Source organism: Juglans microcarpa x Juglans regia, chromosome 3S (genome assembly GCF_004785595.1).
Source record: "Juglans microcarpa x Juglans regia isolate MS1-56 chromosome 3S, Jm3101_v1.0, whole genome shotgun sequence".
NCBI lineage: Eukaryota > Viridiplantae > Streptophyta > Magnoliopsida > Fagales > Juglandaceae > Juglans > Juglans microcarpa x Juglans regia.
The window spans coordinates 3,654,957-3,672,532 of record NC_054599.1 but is presented as its reverse complement, the minus strand read 5'-3'; the positions used below and the strand labels follow the sequence as shown (position 1 = coordinate 3,672,532).

General features: G+C 41.9%; 1 protein-coding gene across 2 annotated transcripts; it reads right to left on the bottom strand.

Annotated features, from left to right (window-relative positions):
- Positions 1-8,213: 8,213 nt before the first annotated feature.
- LOC121257858 (uncharacterized ATP-dependent helicase C29A10.10c-like) lies at positions 8,214-17,082 on the bottom strand. Of its 2 annotated transcripts, XR_005939291.1 has the most exons (9): positions 16,804-17,082; positions 14,250-15,818; positions 12,740-12,928; positions 12,194-12,289; positions 11,930-12,092; positions 11,642-11,774; positions 9,791-11,548; positions 8,890-9,661; positions 8,214-8,790 (listed from the first exon to the last, which is right to left on the bottom strand). XR_005939291.1 is itself a non-coding variant. In XM_041159109.1 (8 exons), exons 2-8 carry the CDS (start codon positions 15,625-15,627, stop codon positions 9,236-9,238), a joined length of 4,143 nt encoding a protein of 1,380 aa, XP_041015043.1. In that variant the 5' UTR covers positions 15,628-15,818; positions 16,804-17,082; the 3' UTR covers positions 8,214-9,235. The 2 variants fall into 2 exon arrangements, 1 of the variants encoding a protein (XP_041015043.1); XM_041159109.1 differs by having other exon boundaries at positions 8,214-9,661.
- Positions 17,083-17,576: the final 494 nt, after the last annotated feature.

Genomic DNA, 17,576 nt, shown 5'->3' with positions numbered 1-17,576 from the left:
CTAGAGTGCCATCAAAGGAAAAGTAAGCAGAAGTTGGAAGATGAGAGAACCCGACTAGAGCAGCTTAATTAAAGTCTCCAAGGTGACTTATCTTGGGCGCAGGAGGAGATGAACTGGTTGGAGCAACTGAACCAAAATCTTCAGGGCGCCACCCTTTCCTTACAAGGGCAGCTAAGATGGTTCCCGAAACTTCGCAACGAGGCGTGGGGACGTGTGATTGTTGAAGATTGCATATCAATACGGACATTCCTTCTGGAGAGTCCGGAGCTGCGTTCGAGATCTTTAACCAAGTACCTTCAACGGCTCGCTCTTGCCAAGATTCCCACCAATGAGGCATCCTTTGAAACCAACCGTGAACTGGGAAAGAAATTTATGCCGAATGCTTTCCCTGGTCCCGCTGTATATGTGCCAGCATTAGTGGAGCTGGCCGACCTTGTTCCTGTTACCGCTGAATCGACCAACCTCGCTCCTGTTGTCGCTGAGACCGATGCTCTTGGCGTTGACACTTAAAGATTTTATTTGTTTCGTCATACTTTTTTTTTTTTTTACACATGTATCCTCATTTTGTTGCTCAATTGTTTGTATATATACACACATTGACTAATGCACATATCTTGTTTGTAATGTCTCGTCTTTGCCTCTTTTTCTTTTCTATATATATTTTTTTTGTTTTTGTGCGTCCGACCTGGGGGACCGTGGTAAAAGGGTCTGTAGAGCTCCTACCTACCCCGCTGGGCGGTCACGCTGCGCTTGCTTATCCTCTATGGATAGTCTTTCTTAGAGTACAGTCATTGTTTTAATCATTATTCGGGCGGCCGTGTCCAGTCGTGCCTTTGAAGTTTCCCAGCCTACCTCGCTGGCATCCAGTTTAATCTTTTTGACCCCGTTAGCTGCTTAGCCATTGAAGTTTCTCGGCCTACCCCACTGGCTTCTTTTGCTTTTTTCTTTTCTCTTTTCTTTTTGTTTGCTTTTTTCTACATAGTCAGAATGTTAGTTTTTGTTGGTGAAGATTCATTCGATGGAGATTTCATTGTTGAAGATTCTATTAATGGAGATTCTGCTGATGAAAATTATGTTTTCGGGTGGCCAAGGGCCGACCTGCACTCCTCCGAAAGAGGGATAAGATAACCTTTTAGGCCTACCTTTCCCTTTTTGCCTCGCGGGACGGTAAGTTATTGATGGGGTTCTCATTTAGTGGAGTTGACTTTGCCGATTGAAACTAGTCGATTTTCGTACCACAAAAAATAATTGTGTTAGTAAAACAGAATTTACACAAGTTTTTAAGGAGACAAACCGGAGCGTTTAGCTGTTACAACTGATTTTTTGCCCGCTGTTGTTTGATTTTTCTCTTCCTTCCTTGCTCTTCATTTTTATTTCCGCTCCCAATTTTTTTTTTTTTTTTTTGGTGCTTCGTGCAAATTTCTGGGTTCTGAAAGCATTCACTAATTGCTAGGCTTACCTGCCTTTTTTACTATTCAGCACTCTCAAGCCTGGTAATGGTTAGAAACCCAGCGGGTTCTAAGTAATGGGAATAAATCCCTTATAGTTACCCCGTTAATTCTTCCCAAACGGGTCCAGGAAAAATTCTTCTTATTTCCTCTGACCTTATGCCTTGTCGAGTTCCCAGCTGGCCTGGTTGTATTGTTGAGTGACCGCTTGCATTTCGTGTACATGGCAACACCATGTCAGTTACGTTTCCGCATTAAATGGAGACCCTTTGATTTTCGTGCCATGGCTCTGTTCTTTACTAGCATTAACTCTGCACATTGTATCAGTAGATATGCTCTGCAGCGGTTGCAATAATCAAAGGATTCTGGTTCTCCTAGGGGGGGAACACATGGCGACTTATGGTGATTCGTGGAGTTATGACACCTTGGCAAGCCAAGCATCAACCCCGCCTATATAAGGACCCTTTTCTAAGTTACAAAATCCATTACACTCATTTCTATCTTTCTCTTTTATTCTGTGATTCTTGCTTTATCGCTCGAGTTCACAGTTCTTTTGTTTTCCTTTGCTTTTCTTCTTTCTTTCATGGTTCTGATGAAACCTTTACACCCTAGTGGGCAACAGGTCCTCTGGTAGCGCTTAGGTCGCTGCTGGTTATGGCGGTCTTAGCGTCGGAGGGTAGAGCCGCCAATCCTTCATTGTTGGGGTCCCAAACCCCTTGTTTTCGTTCTTGCCCTTTTACTTATTGTGTCTCACTCGTTCTTGCCCTTTTGCTTATGGGGTTTGACTTTAAAACTCTTCTCCCAACTTGCTGCCTGCACCGAACTTGTTGCTGCTTGGTAGCAGTGGAGAAGGGCTTTTGTTGCTATGGTGTCGTGGTGGCTATCACTGTCTAAAACACACACAGTTGTAGATCTTGAACTCATTTCTTTCGTCCATAAACGTGGACAACGATTTTAAGGCTACCTTTAGGCAAGACCCGCTCTCCTCTATGGGAGGGATAAAGCCACCTTTAGGCCAGTCTTTCCTGTTGAGTCCCGCAAGAAAGTAAGTCGTTCGGGCAGTCTGTTACTGGACCCACTCCTGCTCGTTGACATCATAAGGAAATGTACTATTTTGGGCAAGACTGGTGCTACACCCGCTCTTCACTCGTAGTGGAAGTCGGGGTAAATTTTCGAGTTGCCACAATGGGCCAATCTCCCTTTCCTCCGTGGGGGAATAAAGCCACCATTAGGCTGACATTTCCCCTTGAATTCCATAGGGAGGTAAGTTATTCGAGCAATTTGTCACTGTACCCGCTCCCGCCTATTAACACTTACGAGAAAGGTACATTTTCTAATTTCGAGTAGTTGAAGACTAACCCGAACTTCGTCGCGAGAAGGACAAGCAACCTTAACGCCTACCCTTCCCTGTGGTATCTCGCAGGGAAATAAGTTTGAATAGCAATTGGTTGGCCGCTCTTCACCATGATAGGAGACGAGATAAGTTCTTCAGGCCGCATTGAAGGTAAAACCCTCTCTCCTCTGCGAGAGGGATAAGGCCGGTCTTTCCTTGTTGATTCCAGCATGGAGGTAAGCTATTCGAACAGTCTGTTACAGGACCCGCTCCCGCTCATTAATATCATAGGAGAGGTAAGTGTTGGGTCAGACTGGTGCTGATCCCACTTTTCGTTGCAGCGGAGGTTGTGGTAGTTTATTTGGGGGGCCATAAGGGCAATCCCACTCTCCCCCACGGGAGGGATAAGGCCACCTTTAGGCCGACCTTCCCTATAGTATATCACGGGGAGGTAAGTTTTTCAAACAGTTTATAACTAGATTCACACCCGTCTGTTGACGTTCGCAAGAAAGGTAAATTTTCATTTTTGGGCCACCAAAGGCTGACCTTCACTCCGCCGCAAGAGGGATAAGGCAACCCTTAGGCCTACCTTTCCCTATGGTGCCCCGAGGGGAGGTAATCTATTGATGATCTTGTTGCCGTAGGTTTCGTATGCTGCGCATTTTATTGTTGGCGCCTTATTGGTAATAGGAAATCGTGGAGCAGATGTTCTGCATATTCCAGAAAGGTCGCATTTTTATTAAATGAAAAGGAAAGTACAAGCTAGGTGAAGAGATGTTACAAAATTAAGGGAAACGAAATCCCGGTCTGGGGAGGTCATCGTCCATCCTTCTCTCTGAAGTCGTGCACCATCCCTTCCCCCCTCAAAACTGGCAAGAAGAGTTGTAGACGGAGGCCTGTCGCAATTTCTTCAGTGGTGTTCGGCCTATTTTGTTCTGTTGGTGCCTTTTGAGGTGGGCCTTTCATCTTTTTGTTTCAGCTCCTGGACATAGCATTCTCTCGTCGATACCTGCTCTCCTCGGACTTCCCCCACTCCCTGGGGAGTTGAGAACTTCATTTTGAGATAGTAGGTCGACATGACAACCCTTAAACTGTTGAGGGAGGGCCTCCCAATGATAGCATTGTATGCAGACGGAGTTTTTACCACCAGGAAGTCGACCATAACAGGGGTCGTGCAAGGGCTACTCCCCACCAGTACGGTTAGCGTAATGGTTATCACCAACTGGACAATGCTTCCAGACAAACCTTTTAAGGCCATGGGAGCAGGCAGTAGTTGGGAGGCCTCAATACCCATCTTGACGAAAACTTCCTAGAACTGGATGTTCGTGGAGTTCCCATTGTTAATGAGGATTCTACAGGTGGTGAAGTTGGCGACGAGCATTGTGACCACTAGGGCATCGTCATAGGGGTATAGAACCCCTTCTTCGTCGGCCTTCGTGAACGAGATTACCGGAGCAGGGTCAGCCCTTCTTTGTTTAACGGGATGATACTCAGCCAAGGCTTTCCTGGTATGTGCTTTCATGCTTGACGAGGTGATGCCCCCACCCACGAACCCTCTAGATATGGTTCGAATTTCCCTAAGGGGCTGCTGCCTTGCTGATGAATGGGGGCGACCTAGTGGTGGCTCCCTTATCGCCAATTATTGAGGGTCGTTCACCTGTTTATGCTGGTCACCTCGGCCCCAATTCCTTTCCCTCAATCTTCCCCTTCTTTCTTGCTCTAGTCTTTTGGCCAGAGAGCGATGGTGCCTCTACTATTCCGCATATTCATTCCTTCCTCTTGGGGAGAAGCAGTCTTCGGTGTTGTGTGAGGTGGACTGATGGTATGTGCAGTAGCAACGCATTATTCCCCAATCATTCTTGTTTTGAATGGTGAGCATGGGCTGGTCATACCGTGGTTCGGGTCCTTTTACCGGGACTTCCTCCTGCCGCTTCTCCTAGGAGCCATTCTCTCATTTCTCATGGGGCTTGGGCTTGGGCTTGGTTGAGGCCTTCTCTTTTCTCTCCGCGCGCTTTATTTCCTTCCTCCGCAGCTTTGTCAATGCCCGGAGAGTGTCTTCCACATTGATGAAGTTGTCGGCCTGGTCCATAAATTCCCGTAATATCGCAAGAGTCCATCCGGCTAGCTCAACCATAAACTGGGAGTGCAGCCATACGCCTCCCAGGAGCGCCACCAAGGTTATCTTCTCATCTTGGTCGTCAGTGGTCATGCGCTCTTTGTTGAACTGGGCCAAATAGGACTTCAGGCTTTTGTCCTCCATTTGTGTGATAGTGAGGAGGGACGCAGCCTCCTCCGATTGGACATGAACTGGGTTAGGAACAGTCTGGCTTGCTTGCCAAAGTTGTGCACCGATTTAGGTGCTAGTGACCCAAACCATAAACGTGCTAACCCCTTCAAGGTCAGCAGAAGTGCCCTGTAAGCTATTTCGTTGGGGAAGCCATGCAGCGTCATGTGAGTCCTGAAAGTTTCCAAGTGCTCGAGAGGGTCCCTTCCTCCATCATACATTTTCATGGCAGGGACTCTAAACTTTAGTGGCAAAGGAACCGCCATTACTTCTTTAGTATAGGGTAGACCCGTGCATGTGAGCAACTGGTCTACCATTGAAGACGTGTCCACTCTCCTTGCTATTTCCTCGTACTTTCCTTTGAGGCTGCGAACCTCATCTTGCATGTTTTTCTACTCCTCTCCCTTGTTAGGTCCCACTTGTGTGTTTCGAGATCCCATGTGCTCAGTGTCACTGGATCTCGCCCCGCCATCTTACTCCCTTTGGGGTTTTTTCAGTTCCATGTTCTCTTTGCGAAGTGTCTCCACTTCGCTAGTTAGTTTCATCACCCATTCTTCCATGATTTCCAACCTTGCTTTCATGACGTCTCTCATATTTCTCTTGAGTTGTTCGGAACGGGTTGTCACATGCATGAAAAGAACACACAAAATCTATTACGATCCCACAAACGGCATCATTGTTAATATCGTGTTTCGCACGCCTTTGAGCCAAGCTCCGACAACTCAAGTCTTCAAAAGAGGGTCCTGCGTAAGGTAGAAAAGAGTGTGGCTTTGAGAAGGCGGCCTTGAGACCGGGGAACCTCTGATGCCAAAGTTAGTAAATATTCTTGGAATGTAGTAAATATGTAAGAAAGTCTAGGGATTATAGAGATAGTCTCATACATGGGATCTGCTATTTATACTACAGGCTTGAGGAGCAGATCGTGCCTTCTTTCATGAAGTCTGCATTCCCCGTACTGTTCATTTTGTCAGAATCTTTAAATGTAGCGTGGCTCTGCCACGACGTCGTTAATGTGACGTGCTATCCGGGTGGCGGAACCATTGAAGCGGCATGATTCTCCAACCTTATCCTCTTAGTCTGTTTTCCTTTCGATCCGTTAATGTCTTTTCTATCAGTAGATCAACGGTTCTCCATAAATCATGTCTATCATGTGGGCGGACACTTGAGAACTGGACACTACTCGAGGGGTCCTTAGATCAACGAGTCTCATCCTTTGCAGCATCATCCGTCCTACAGGTTATGTACAGAGGAGCCTCTTAGAACCTGGCTTTCTGCTCTGGACCAGGCTTGATAGGTCCTTTTGGGCCTTGTGGGAAAAATCCCCTTACACCCTCCTTCCCCCAATGGATTCTTCAAGAGTTCTGATGCCTGAACCCGATGCTATGTTAGATCGACGAGTTCGAAAGAAGATATTTTTGCCAATTTTGGTAGTTTTCGTGTGTTGGCAGTGGCAATGAGACGAGGATGCGACATGGGCAGGGTTTCACAAACTGAAAAAAACTTACCGACACCTTGTGGGCAAGGTGTTTTGAATCAGAATAGACTTTGTTGCAAGCCAATGTTTGGGAAGAGTTACTAAACTAGAAGGAGACAGTGCTGGGTAACTAAACTAGAAGAAGGTTGTGGGACGTTGATATCGTGAACGGCTAAGGACAAAGCTAGGGTTATCAGGAGTGCTGAGCAAAGGGTCCACGTGGATATGATGTTATAGAATTTATTTACTATTTCAATAATTGTAGTATATTCTTATTGGATAGGGTTGTTATCTGTCTTTACAGTTTGTTAGAATCTCCAGTATATGGAGGATGCATGGGATGTATTCCGTATGAAAAATATATCAATCAAATTTACTCTTCTTCAGCCTTCGACCTCTAGAGGCTTCTCACCCTTTAAGTGAGACATTTCTAAACTCCATTACTTTCACGTTGTTACAAGAGTAAGCAATTAAACATATATATATATATATATATATATAGTAACTTTTGTTTTTCTTGTGTTTGATTAAGAAATTAGTTTATTCGTACAATGTAAAAAAATATAAATATAAAAATAAAGTCTATTATAATTATTATAATTGTGAAACTAAAAATATTTATATATATATATATTTTATTAAGAGGAGATTGGTGTGTGACCAAACTACTTTATGGCTCGACAGTGGCATACGATGCCATGTAATACTCCAACCAAGCACATGCCAAAAGTACCCAAAAGAAAAAAAAAGATAAAATAAAAAATTAAATTTATATCTCTTCCCCATTTGCTGCCTCTCGGCAACAGCATGTCTTCCTTAATGAAATAATAATAATAATAATAATAACAACATTAGCAGCATCTCTTAACACTATGTATATTAGATTCTAAATTTAGAAGAAAAATTAATCTCCAATGACTCTACCACCATTATTTATTTACCTATTTTTTCCTTTTATTACTTTCATGTTTTATGAAAAAAAAAACATAAACAAATAGGATTACACACATAAACAGGCTTACTGCTTACACAATCAGGGTCTTCTGACTTATGTACCACTGCAACTCTTCAACCATATCCCAATGCGAATCCAGGTGAGAGAATACAAGCAGATATAGGACTAGTTTGGGCAATGACAGAATACTCTATTATTATTTATTATTTTATTATTATTTTTTATCTATTTTCATTACTATTCACTGTTATTCAATATTTTAACATTATTTTTTCATTATTATTCACAGAATATCTTCGATCACCTTACTACCCAAATACAACTATAATCTACCCATCACATTTGCCTCCATCTCAAGTGGATGTATCTACCATATACAGATATGTAAAAGAAACGATATTTATAGTTTTAAGGTATGAAAACTTTCTTTTGAAAAATGAGTAAATCTGATATTTACATGGAAAAAAAAAATTATTTTTTAATAATAGATTTCACATTTTTTTCAAAGAAAGTGCGTAGAAATTATACACCTTAAAACTATATCTAACATTACTCTATATAAAAACGGATATCTAACATCTACTACCTATATAAAAGTTGAAGCAATGTCTTTATAAAAGACAACATTGGTATTAAAATTTCTACCCCGCAAGAGCATTGCAAGAAAAAAATAATTACACTTTCAAATTGGCTAATGATCTGAAGAAATTCAAGAGTACTGATCAAAAAAGAATTATATATGATTCAACTAGTAAAGATGTATGTACAAGCCATTTGACATCACAAATGCCACCAAAATTAAGGGGAGTGTTTCCCTTCCATCTCTGTACATAAATTTAAATTTGTGTATTTCCTTCCACCAAGGCAGCTACGTCATTTTTTGCTTCTCCTTCGAACAATTAGAAGGAAGGAGATTAAAAAAAAACGCTCCAAAATTTTACACAACACTTCAGATGTCATCCAGTAAAAGGGCATTTGCAACTAAATGCCGTCATTTGCATTTGCGTGTCCAAAGAATGTACATACCATCTTTAAAATGTGAACTGCTAAAACTAAAGCAATATAATCTATGAGAGTACCCAAGAGCCAATGAGTAAACTGTACGTCTGAGAAGAGAACCACAAGTGACAGGGCCATGGCAGGAAGCTTCCCCAGTCCCACATCAATTTAGGTCATCAATGTATAGGCATCATCAATGTATAGGCAACTTGGGATGGATTTGACCGCAAATGTAAAAAGAGATGCAACTAAGAGGTTCTAGTAGGCTACAGCTTTTCTGAGGCCACCACTGGATTCCTAGATGACATGTATCAAAAGACAGTGCAATATGCTCAGATCCACAGAGACACAGTTGTGTTAACATCGAAGAAGAAGATCTCTTATAAGATCTCTTACCTTTTCAATGGTAAGCTGGTTGATTAGGGGTGGTATGGTTTCCCCCGATCCACCCAAGAGCATCTGGCTCCTTGCAAGAAATCACGTACTCAATTCAACGCGAACGAACTTTCCAAGCAGATCGACAGCTGTCTCTTCCAAAACCCTCTTTTCCCTCCGCAAAGAATCAGCCACATGGTTCAGCCCAAACTTGATACAAATCACACGTGTCTGACTCACCAGCTTGGCATACAGAGATTTCCCCCCGAGTGCTCTGTGACAATAGGTGCAAGCATCACAGCAATATAAAATTAATTAACACGCTCCCCCTTAAGGCACTAAGATAATTGCACCCAAAAATCAACAACTACATCTCTCTCTTCCCCACAAATCCAGCAGAACTTTGCTTCTTCTGTGTGCCATATTGCCAGGCATCTCTAGATTTATCACCTAATTGATTAAAGTTATCCAAAGACTTCTCCATCGATGCCTTTAAGGGCCGGTAACTCCCATTCCTAGCTATCAGTGACCCACTCAACTTCTCATCATCTTCTGATGGTGTCCCTGACCTGGACTCCATATGCATATCCAACTGTCTATGTCTACCCGCGGATCTCAACCCCCTCGTATTAGATGATCCCTTGCCTGGCAATGGTGTGTAAGCTGGGCCCTTAGGTATGAGAAAATCTTTAGGGAGAGAATCCATTTCCATGTAACACTTCCTGGTTCTCGCATCAGCAACCAGTGCAGCCCAGTCATCAGATTGTATCAAGGCACTGGCATTCCCCATCACCTGTCAAAGAATCAAGTAAGATATCATAAAATAAACCTAGAATCATGCATTTTGGTATGGTGGACATGTAGGGCTGAGTGCAGATGCTTGTGTAATAGCTTAGATGAAAGGAATAATAGAAAACTATACCCAAAGAGCCCTTCTTGCACGAGTAAGAGCAACATTCATTCGGCGGATATCTGCGACAAATCCAACTCCATGACTTGATGCACGCACACAAGACATGATTATGACATCACGTTCTTGGCCTTGAAAAGCATCTACAGTATTGATGTACAGATCTTTCCCTTCTTCTGAATTTAAGACTTCCTCAAACTCACGTTGAAGGCATTTTAATTGGAGCTTGTATGGTGTTATTATGCCAACAGAGATTTTCCCTATACCAGAAGATTTCAAAGTTTTCTGAAGATGCTCATACAAGCGAAGACAAAACTGCGCTTCATGTATGTTCTGATAAGAGACAGATCCACCTCTATGAGATTCCCGTCCATGGGTGATATCATAGAATATGTAAGGTCTAAGCAGAGGGTCCGTGTAGTAAACCTCATCAGGTAACTTAGCAACGCTTTCACTGTCAGTAAGGCGCCCTTGGTAAAAGTACCTAGAAGGGAAATCCCGGATTTCAGGATGCATTCGATACTGCACAGATAATAACATTGTGGGACATCCTGCTTGCTGGAACCTTTCAAAGAGGCTCCTGCTGTACAACAATGTTCCAGCTGCCTTGCTGATAACAGTTGCTGGGAGCTGCTGAGGATCCCCAACAAGAACACACCGCGCTGCACCAAGTGAAAGGGGAGGTAGGACTGCTACTTCACTGGCTTGGGCTGCCTCATCAATGACTACCATATCAAAACCATGAGTGAGACGAGAAAATAACTTGCGGCCGCTGCTCGAGACAGTAGTGAAAACAATCTCGGCCTCATTTGCAAAGCTTGCCTCAAGATTAGCACGGGCTTCTTCCAAATTAAAGCTACTACCAGCACGAAACCTACCCTCTAAAATAACTAGGCGAGACATCTCAACTAGAACTTTATCCCTGCCTTCAACCACTGCTGCAAGGTTCTGCAACAATGTGTCTCGATTCTGATCCCTGGCCACAAGAACATCTGGGTCAACGCCAACGGATCCTTGGGAACGAATAGCAGCAGCAGCAACATTGAGTTCTCTTTGAAGACAAGCTATCTGCTGAGACAACTGAGCTTCACGGCCTCTTAACTGGTGCATCCATCCAAAAATCTCATCACGGCTCTTGACCAAAAGCTGCTCAGTTCTCCGCTCAACAGAAACTGCCTGGGCAGCACGGGTTTGTGAATCAACCCCCACTCGAGCCACATCGGGCCGATAAACTTTCATCTCACCATCAATGAATCCACGATCAAGAACACGGGCAAGAAGCTCATCAGTTGCAGCATTTGAAGGAGCACAGACTAACATTCTAGGCTTTGGACAAAGTTTTGGAAGTGTACGGAAGAGATTCTGGTCCATGTTTTGAAGAACCTCATCAATTGAACCCATAGCAACATTGTCAGAATTGCTCTCATTGGCTTGTTTATAGCTTTCAGGTGCTAGTTTCTTGAGCAAAGAAGTGTAGTAGTGCTGATACTGGACCAGATGGATGACATTTAGCATTCCCCAGACTGTATGTGTCTTACCTGTTCCTGGAGGTCCTTGAACAAGAGTGAAGGGCCATGTCTTTGTTATCCCACTACTTGTACCAGCAGCCGTGTGCATTGCAGCCCATTGAATTGCTGCTAGCTGAGGTTCATTGAACGTCCTATGCAGATGATCAACGAAGTTCTGAGTGAAGCATTCGGGCATGGCAGGGGACTGTTGCTCGTACTTTGGAAAGTGCTCAGGACTAGGCTGAAGGATTGCAGTTTGCATCTGCAGAAGACTTATCTGTAAGCTTCTATTCGTATAAACATCCCTATATAGCATAAAACATTAAGACCATATAAAATAAATTCATATTGTCACCTGCACATTGAGACGGCGAAATGCATGCAATGCAATGTACTCCCGCTGCGTCGTTGCAAGAGAACCAAGCACAGTTAGATACCAAAAGGCCTTGGGATGAAGCTTTCTCAGAATGTGATCATCATCAACCATGCTGGAAAAAACAATAAAAAAACATTCAAGATGAAAATTGTCAACATATTGGCCAACGGGTGCATACACTTAACAACTCCAAGAAAAAAATTTCAGTGACAAGCGATTCAAGAACCATCAAACTCTAGGAAAGAAAAGTAAAGCATTCTGACAAACCTATTAGGTTCGTATGAGTCCCCAACATAAAAATGAAGGATTGCCCCATGAGGATCACGAGTATCAATAGGTATGTGACGCCTGACAGTACCAGCTACTCGTCCACTGATATCAGGCTCCCCTTCATCTTCGTTTAAGGAGGTGTTGCTCCGCTTAGATCTAACTGCTTAACATGATGACAATTAACATCAGCAGAAGTAACATGAAAACACTAACATTCATACTACAAGTTAAACAAGCAGAAGTGCTATTCTCATATCAAACCTGCTCCAGGCCTGGGGGATGAAAGAATTGCAACATCACCCTCCTTAAATGTCCACTTGCACTCATTTGCAGGAAGGACTATCACATCATACCATCCTGAGACAATAAAGAAACATTTCAACTAGTTGATATTAGCAGGGCAATAACAACAATACCTCGCTTATGTAAGCATAGGCGTCTAGCATAAAATTCATGAATGTGTGATAGCACTACGAAAATGAATATATGATATCAAAAATATAATTCTAAAACACAGCTCCACGGAAGTTGCAAGAATTATTTTCTGCACTAGATCAGTTGAGAGAGAGAAAAAAGGCATCAGCGCAAAAAAATGAGTGAAGAAAAACTCATTGCTTATGAAATTCAGAAATCCTATAGGAATGTTTCAGCCTATTGAAGGTTGCAGAAAATATACAGGACTACCATGGTTCTACTAAATTTGAATTTAAATTATCTTCTAGAGTGGCCAAACGACTGAGTAAACTTCATTTGATTTATATTCAATTGAGATTGGAACTAATTAACTGAATGAAAAGTTTTTTCTACCTCTTTCTCGCCTTTCTATACTCTTTACACGGACCATCACATGTGTATCCCTTGAAACAGTTTCAGCTAACTCCTCCCAAGTGCTATAGAGTTGTGCCCGGCATTCCTCAAAAAGCAAAGGTTCAAATACTCTAACATACTCTTCTACCGATTCAAATTGACCGGGCACACATTGGAGCTCAGTGTCCTCTGATGCATAAAAATATTAATTAGTAGCACACATAACAAAGGCAAATTTACGCTCCAAGGGACAAAGAAACGACCAAGAGAAAAGACAAGGAAAAAACAATAGAATTGATAGACCATACAGCAAAACACTTGAGCATATCAACCACAGGCACATATGATATGGCTGCAATCCAATAAAATTTGTGATTTTCATAACTGCATAACTGAAGTGGAAATTATTACAAAACAGGGTGAAGAGGTTTTATTTGTAACAGGACGAGGGAGAAGTGTGCTAAAAGTAGGGAACGTAGCAAGATAGGAAGTTAAAAAATGAAATTATTTCTTTTATAAGTTTAAAAAAATAGAATGGATTAATGATTTCCTATAGATTTCAAAAGGGGAAAATGAAATTATTTCTTTTATAAGTTTAAAAAAATAGAACGGATTAATGATTTCCTATAGATTTCAAAAGGGGCAGAGATCATTGTTAAAAACTACCAATCTATTTTTTTATGGGTAATTACTTATAAAAAAAAAAAAAAAAATTTGATGGGTAATCATTAATTTTATTAATAGAAGAGTAGACATAACCCAAGTACATAGGATGTATACAAGAGAAATGGCTAACTAGAATTTACCAAACCTCCCAATCTATTTCTCTGTATATGATTGGGGAAAGCAGAATTATACATATTAACAACATTCTATTACTGTAAACAACCAAAAAATCTAAAACCTCTGAAGCATTTGATGCTCAAAATTCTAAAAATGCATAAGATAGGAGAGTAAATCATATCCTTGTTATTTCACATTGACCCCATAACCCCATATATTTTTCCATCTAACACGATCACCTCACAGTTGGACCCCCTTCACTATGTGTGGGCCTGAGCAATACAAAACAACATCTTTTACTCACTCAGAATTCATGCAAGGAATCATACTTCATCTGCAATTCCAACTTTGAATAGATATAGGATATGGACAATTAGTCACAAAAACTTCAGATCTCATAACAACACAAAATATAAAAAGGGAAAACAATCTTCATCACTCATGCATATAAACAAGCACAGCACAAGAAAGATGATGGGAAAGAGGCACATAATGATGGTAAGAATTACATGGTGAAATTTTAAGTATCAATTCAGTTCAGATAAGAGATAGTCTGAAAAACGTAATAATCGGAGAGTATTAGAGCATTGACATGAGAAATAGGGAATGACAGATCATCCAGATGTGGCGAAACTCCATGTTAACACAAATGTGGAAAATAAATAGCCAATAGACATAATTACAGTTAAAACCAATAGAATAACACAAAAATATGATTACATTATACCTGGATGATGCCAAAACTTTTCATTGGTAACCTCCCGTATAAGTCGCTCCACCGACGTGTCCTGATATGGAGTAATGTTAGAAGTTTGCTTCTTAGGTGGAAGATGTTTCTTGCTTCCCAATTTGGAATCCATGGAGTTTTGACTGATCAAAGTCGACTTCCTATTTGGGACCGGAAAATTCTTTGGCTGCCTCAAATCTGTGGGCTGCTTCCATGAACTCTGTCTAGGAATGGGTGGCAGGGAAGCCTCTGCAGAAAAATCAGTTTCACCATTTAACCTCCGAGGCCTACCAAGTAGTCCAGAGTTCATATCACCGTTACATTCAGATTTGAGTTCAGTAGATTCCGAAGAGGTGCCTCCTTCGTTACATGCTACATCAAGTTGTTTCTGATCCCGTATCATTGGCTGACTCTGCTTTTCTCCAACACGCTCAGAAGATGGAGGAGCATTACGGACATCTTTCACAGAACGAGTTGTGATAGGTGGCAGAAAGGTCTGCCTTCTTGGCGTTGAAGTTTTTATAGGACCAGCTTGTTTGACATCTTCCAAATTAAGAAACATGGTCTGTCTACTGCGTTTCTTGCCTAGCATTTCTTCCCTTTTCTGGTCAATCTTCCTTTTTCCAGGATTATTTGCACATTTAACAGCATGGATCGCTTCAATACCTTTAACTTCTCTTTGTTTTGGAACCAAGCCAGGTTCCTCCAGACCATCTGAGGACACATCACCTCTTGCATTTCCTTCTGTATTTCGACTACTATTGCTTTTCTGATCACTGGGATCTGGATCCAATTCTAAAGAAGCACAGGTACTATTTTCATCCTTGATACTTTGAAAAGCTTTGACACCAGAAGAGATATTGTCAGCAGCTAGACCAGAAGCAAAACGATCCCTCACTTCAGATGTTCCTTGCTCTTGTGAAGCTTTACCCCGTTCACTCAAACTAGTGTTTCCATATGCATCAGTAGAGCCCTCAGCATCAGACCATTCTCCTTCTTCTCTTTCAGCAGATGGAACTTCTGCTGCACCCTGAACAAATGAAGGTGAGGCTCTCATCTCCTCATCATTACTTACCTTAGACAATGGGGTAGTCTTGGGATTCTTATCCCCAGCCCTCTTCTGTTCAGTACCCATTTCAGGGCCATGTGCAAGTTTGGGCCGTACAAAAGGCTGAAAGCCAGATACCAATGATGCATGTGAAAAGGTATGATTATTTGCTATTCTTTGGGGAGCAGTTGAAGCTGCAACCAAGTCAGCAGTGTTGCGATTCATAGATGGATGTGTTTTTTGCGGCTGGAAGCTGAGGACACCATCACTCTCACTATCCTCAGCTGGGGGTTCATTGAGATCAAATAATGGCCTTCCACGCGAACCCATCTCATAAGTAAATGCATACAATCGAAACTATGTCTGAAAACAGGTTCAAAAGATGCTCTTCTACTTTTCTCTTTAAAAAAAAATGCACATGACATGCCAGCAGTGACCCAAGGCAGAAGGATCCACAAAAAACTGCTAAAAAGAGTTTTAATTGCCCGCTGGTTTCTGCGGATCAAGTTCAGCAAACCAGTCTACAAGCACGGTAGAAAGGAAATTAAGAAAGCAATCAGGGCAAAATTTAAAAAGCAAGCCAACATATAGATATGAGATCATTTTAAAGACAGATGCATAAAGCCTTACCTATTGAAAATCACAGCAATAGAAAAAAAATAGAATAACCTTAAACCCAGATCTTACTCAGTTAAAGCCTAATTAATACGTGGAATGAATCAAACCATAATTCACAATGCATAGAGAGCTAAAAATGGAAACTCTTTTTTTAATTTCGACATGTGCATCAAGTTTTCCAAGACAAACACTCAACACTATCATTTGCCAAGTACTCAAATAAAGCATATAACGTGCAGAGAGAATACAAGAGAGCAGGAAACGATATGGGCACGATTAACCTTCTAGTAGGTATTCATATTGCTAACTAAGACCCAGCAATGACACCAAATAGCAGAACCTGTATGCATATAACCCTAACCAAGAGATTTAGCGGCCCTTGCCACCACCCTGTTGTAAAAATACATACGGGGAGTAACAGTGCACCAAATCAAGAAACCCCGATTTTCACATACTCAATTACATATGCAACACATAGAACAGGCCTCACTCCCATCACTAAACAAGCAAAAAAAGAAAAAAAACACAGATCAACCTCCGAATCACAATACTCTCCACATCACCAACTAAGCCAGCATTAGTTTTCTAGGGTTTCAAAGAATCAAGCAGTCAACCTTCAAAACTAATCCCTCTTCGCACAGAGCTCAAATCCCCAGACCACACACCTAATCCCCACTAATCTACACACAAAACCAGCATTCTCACACGGATCGAACATGTTCATATCTCCCCCATTCGGAAATTGAGGCACTAATCCGATGGTCAACCTCATGATTCATTCGTATTCATGCCACTGATTGATATAAACAAATTATCCATTTTAAGTCGAATAAAAAATTAAAACTTAAAATTAAATATTAAATTCACTGTGTGGAGATAGAATTTTACCTCTAAGGGAGTGCTTGAATCTAAAGAGAATTCTATTGAGAGAGAGAGAGAGAGAGAGAGAGAGAGAGAGAGAGATAGAGAGAGAGAGGCTCTGTGCGTAATAGGTTAGAGCGAGAGTGCGAGAGCGAAGGGAGAATGCTAATATGTGGGGGAACAAAGGGCGTGGTGACGGGTTTATATAGGAAATATCGAACCCCTCTCGCCGGTCGGTCTTTTCTCCGGTAGCCGTTTATTATCCCGGCGAATTCTTAATCTAGTCATTTTTTTATTATAATCCACTTTTATCCTTCTGAGGAAATCGAATTACCGAAAACATCCTGGTTTTTCACGAGCTGTGCCGTGTCCCAACCCCTCGAAATGATTCATCGGATCCTGGCCGTATTAAAAGACAAAGACAAAGGTTAACTCCGTAATTGCAGAAACAGATTATGTTAATCAGTCTGTGGGTTTCACGTGTATAGCGCTCACACGTAATAATCATATGTTGGAAGCGGTAAATGGACGTTGATTCGGTCGATAAGTGGTCCGGCAAGGAGTTCCACGTGTCAAGGACGAGAGCTTGTAAATTTGCAGTAAACGTCGTGAGGCATCGATCGGTCATTTCGTTGGACTCCCAACGAAAACTGCGTAACCACTAACCACAATCTATCCCACACGCGCCCCCATAGCGTAGGGATTACAACAACCAATAGTACGAAAACACAGCGGCACTTGTAACGCGCGTCGGCCGATCTGGGACAAGGTTACGAGAATACAACTCGTGTTTGGAGGGT

Excerpts from the sequence above, each read along its gene's own strand:
- LOC121257858 (XM_041159109.1), bottom strand. The coding sequence starts at position 15,627 with ATGGGTTCGCGTGGAAGGCCATTATTTGATCTCAATGAACCCCCAGCT. Across the intron at positions 12,290-12,739 it reads TATAGAAAGGCGAGAAAGAG|GATGGTATGATGTGATAGTC; the intron begins GTAGAAAAAACT and ends TTATTGTCTCAG. Across the intron at positions 11,549-11,641 it reads TTCGCCGTCTCAATGTGCAG|ATGCAAACTGCAATCCTTCA; the intron begins GTGACAATATGA and ends AGTCTTCTGCAG.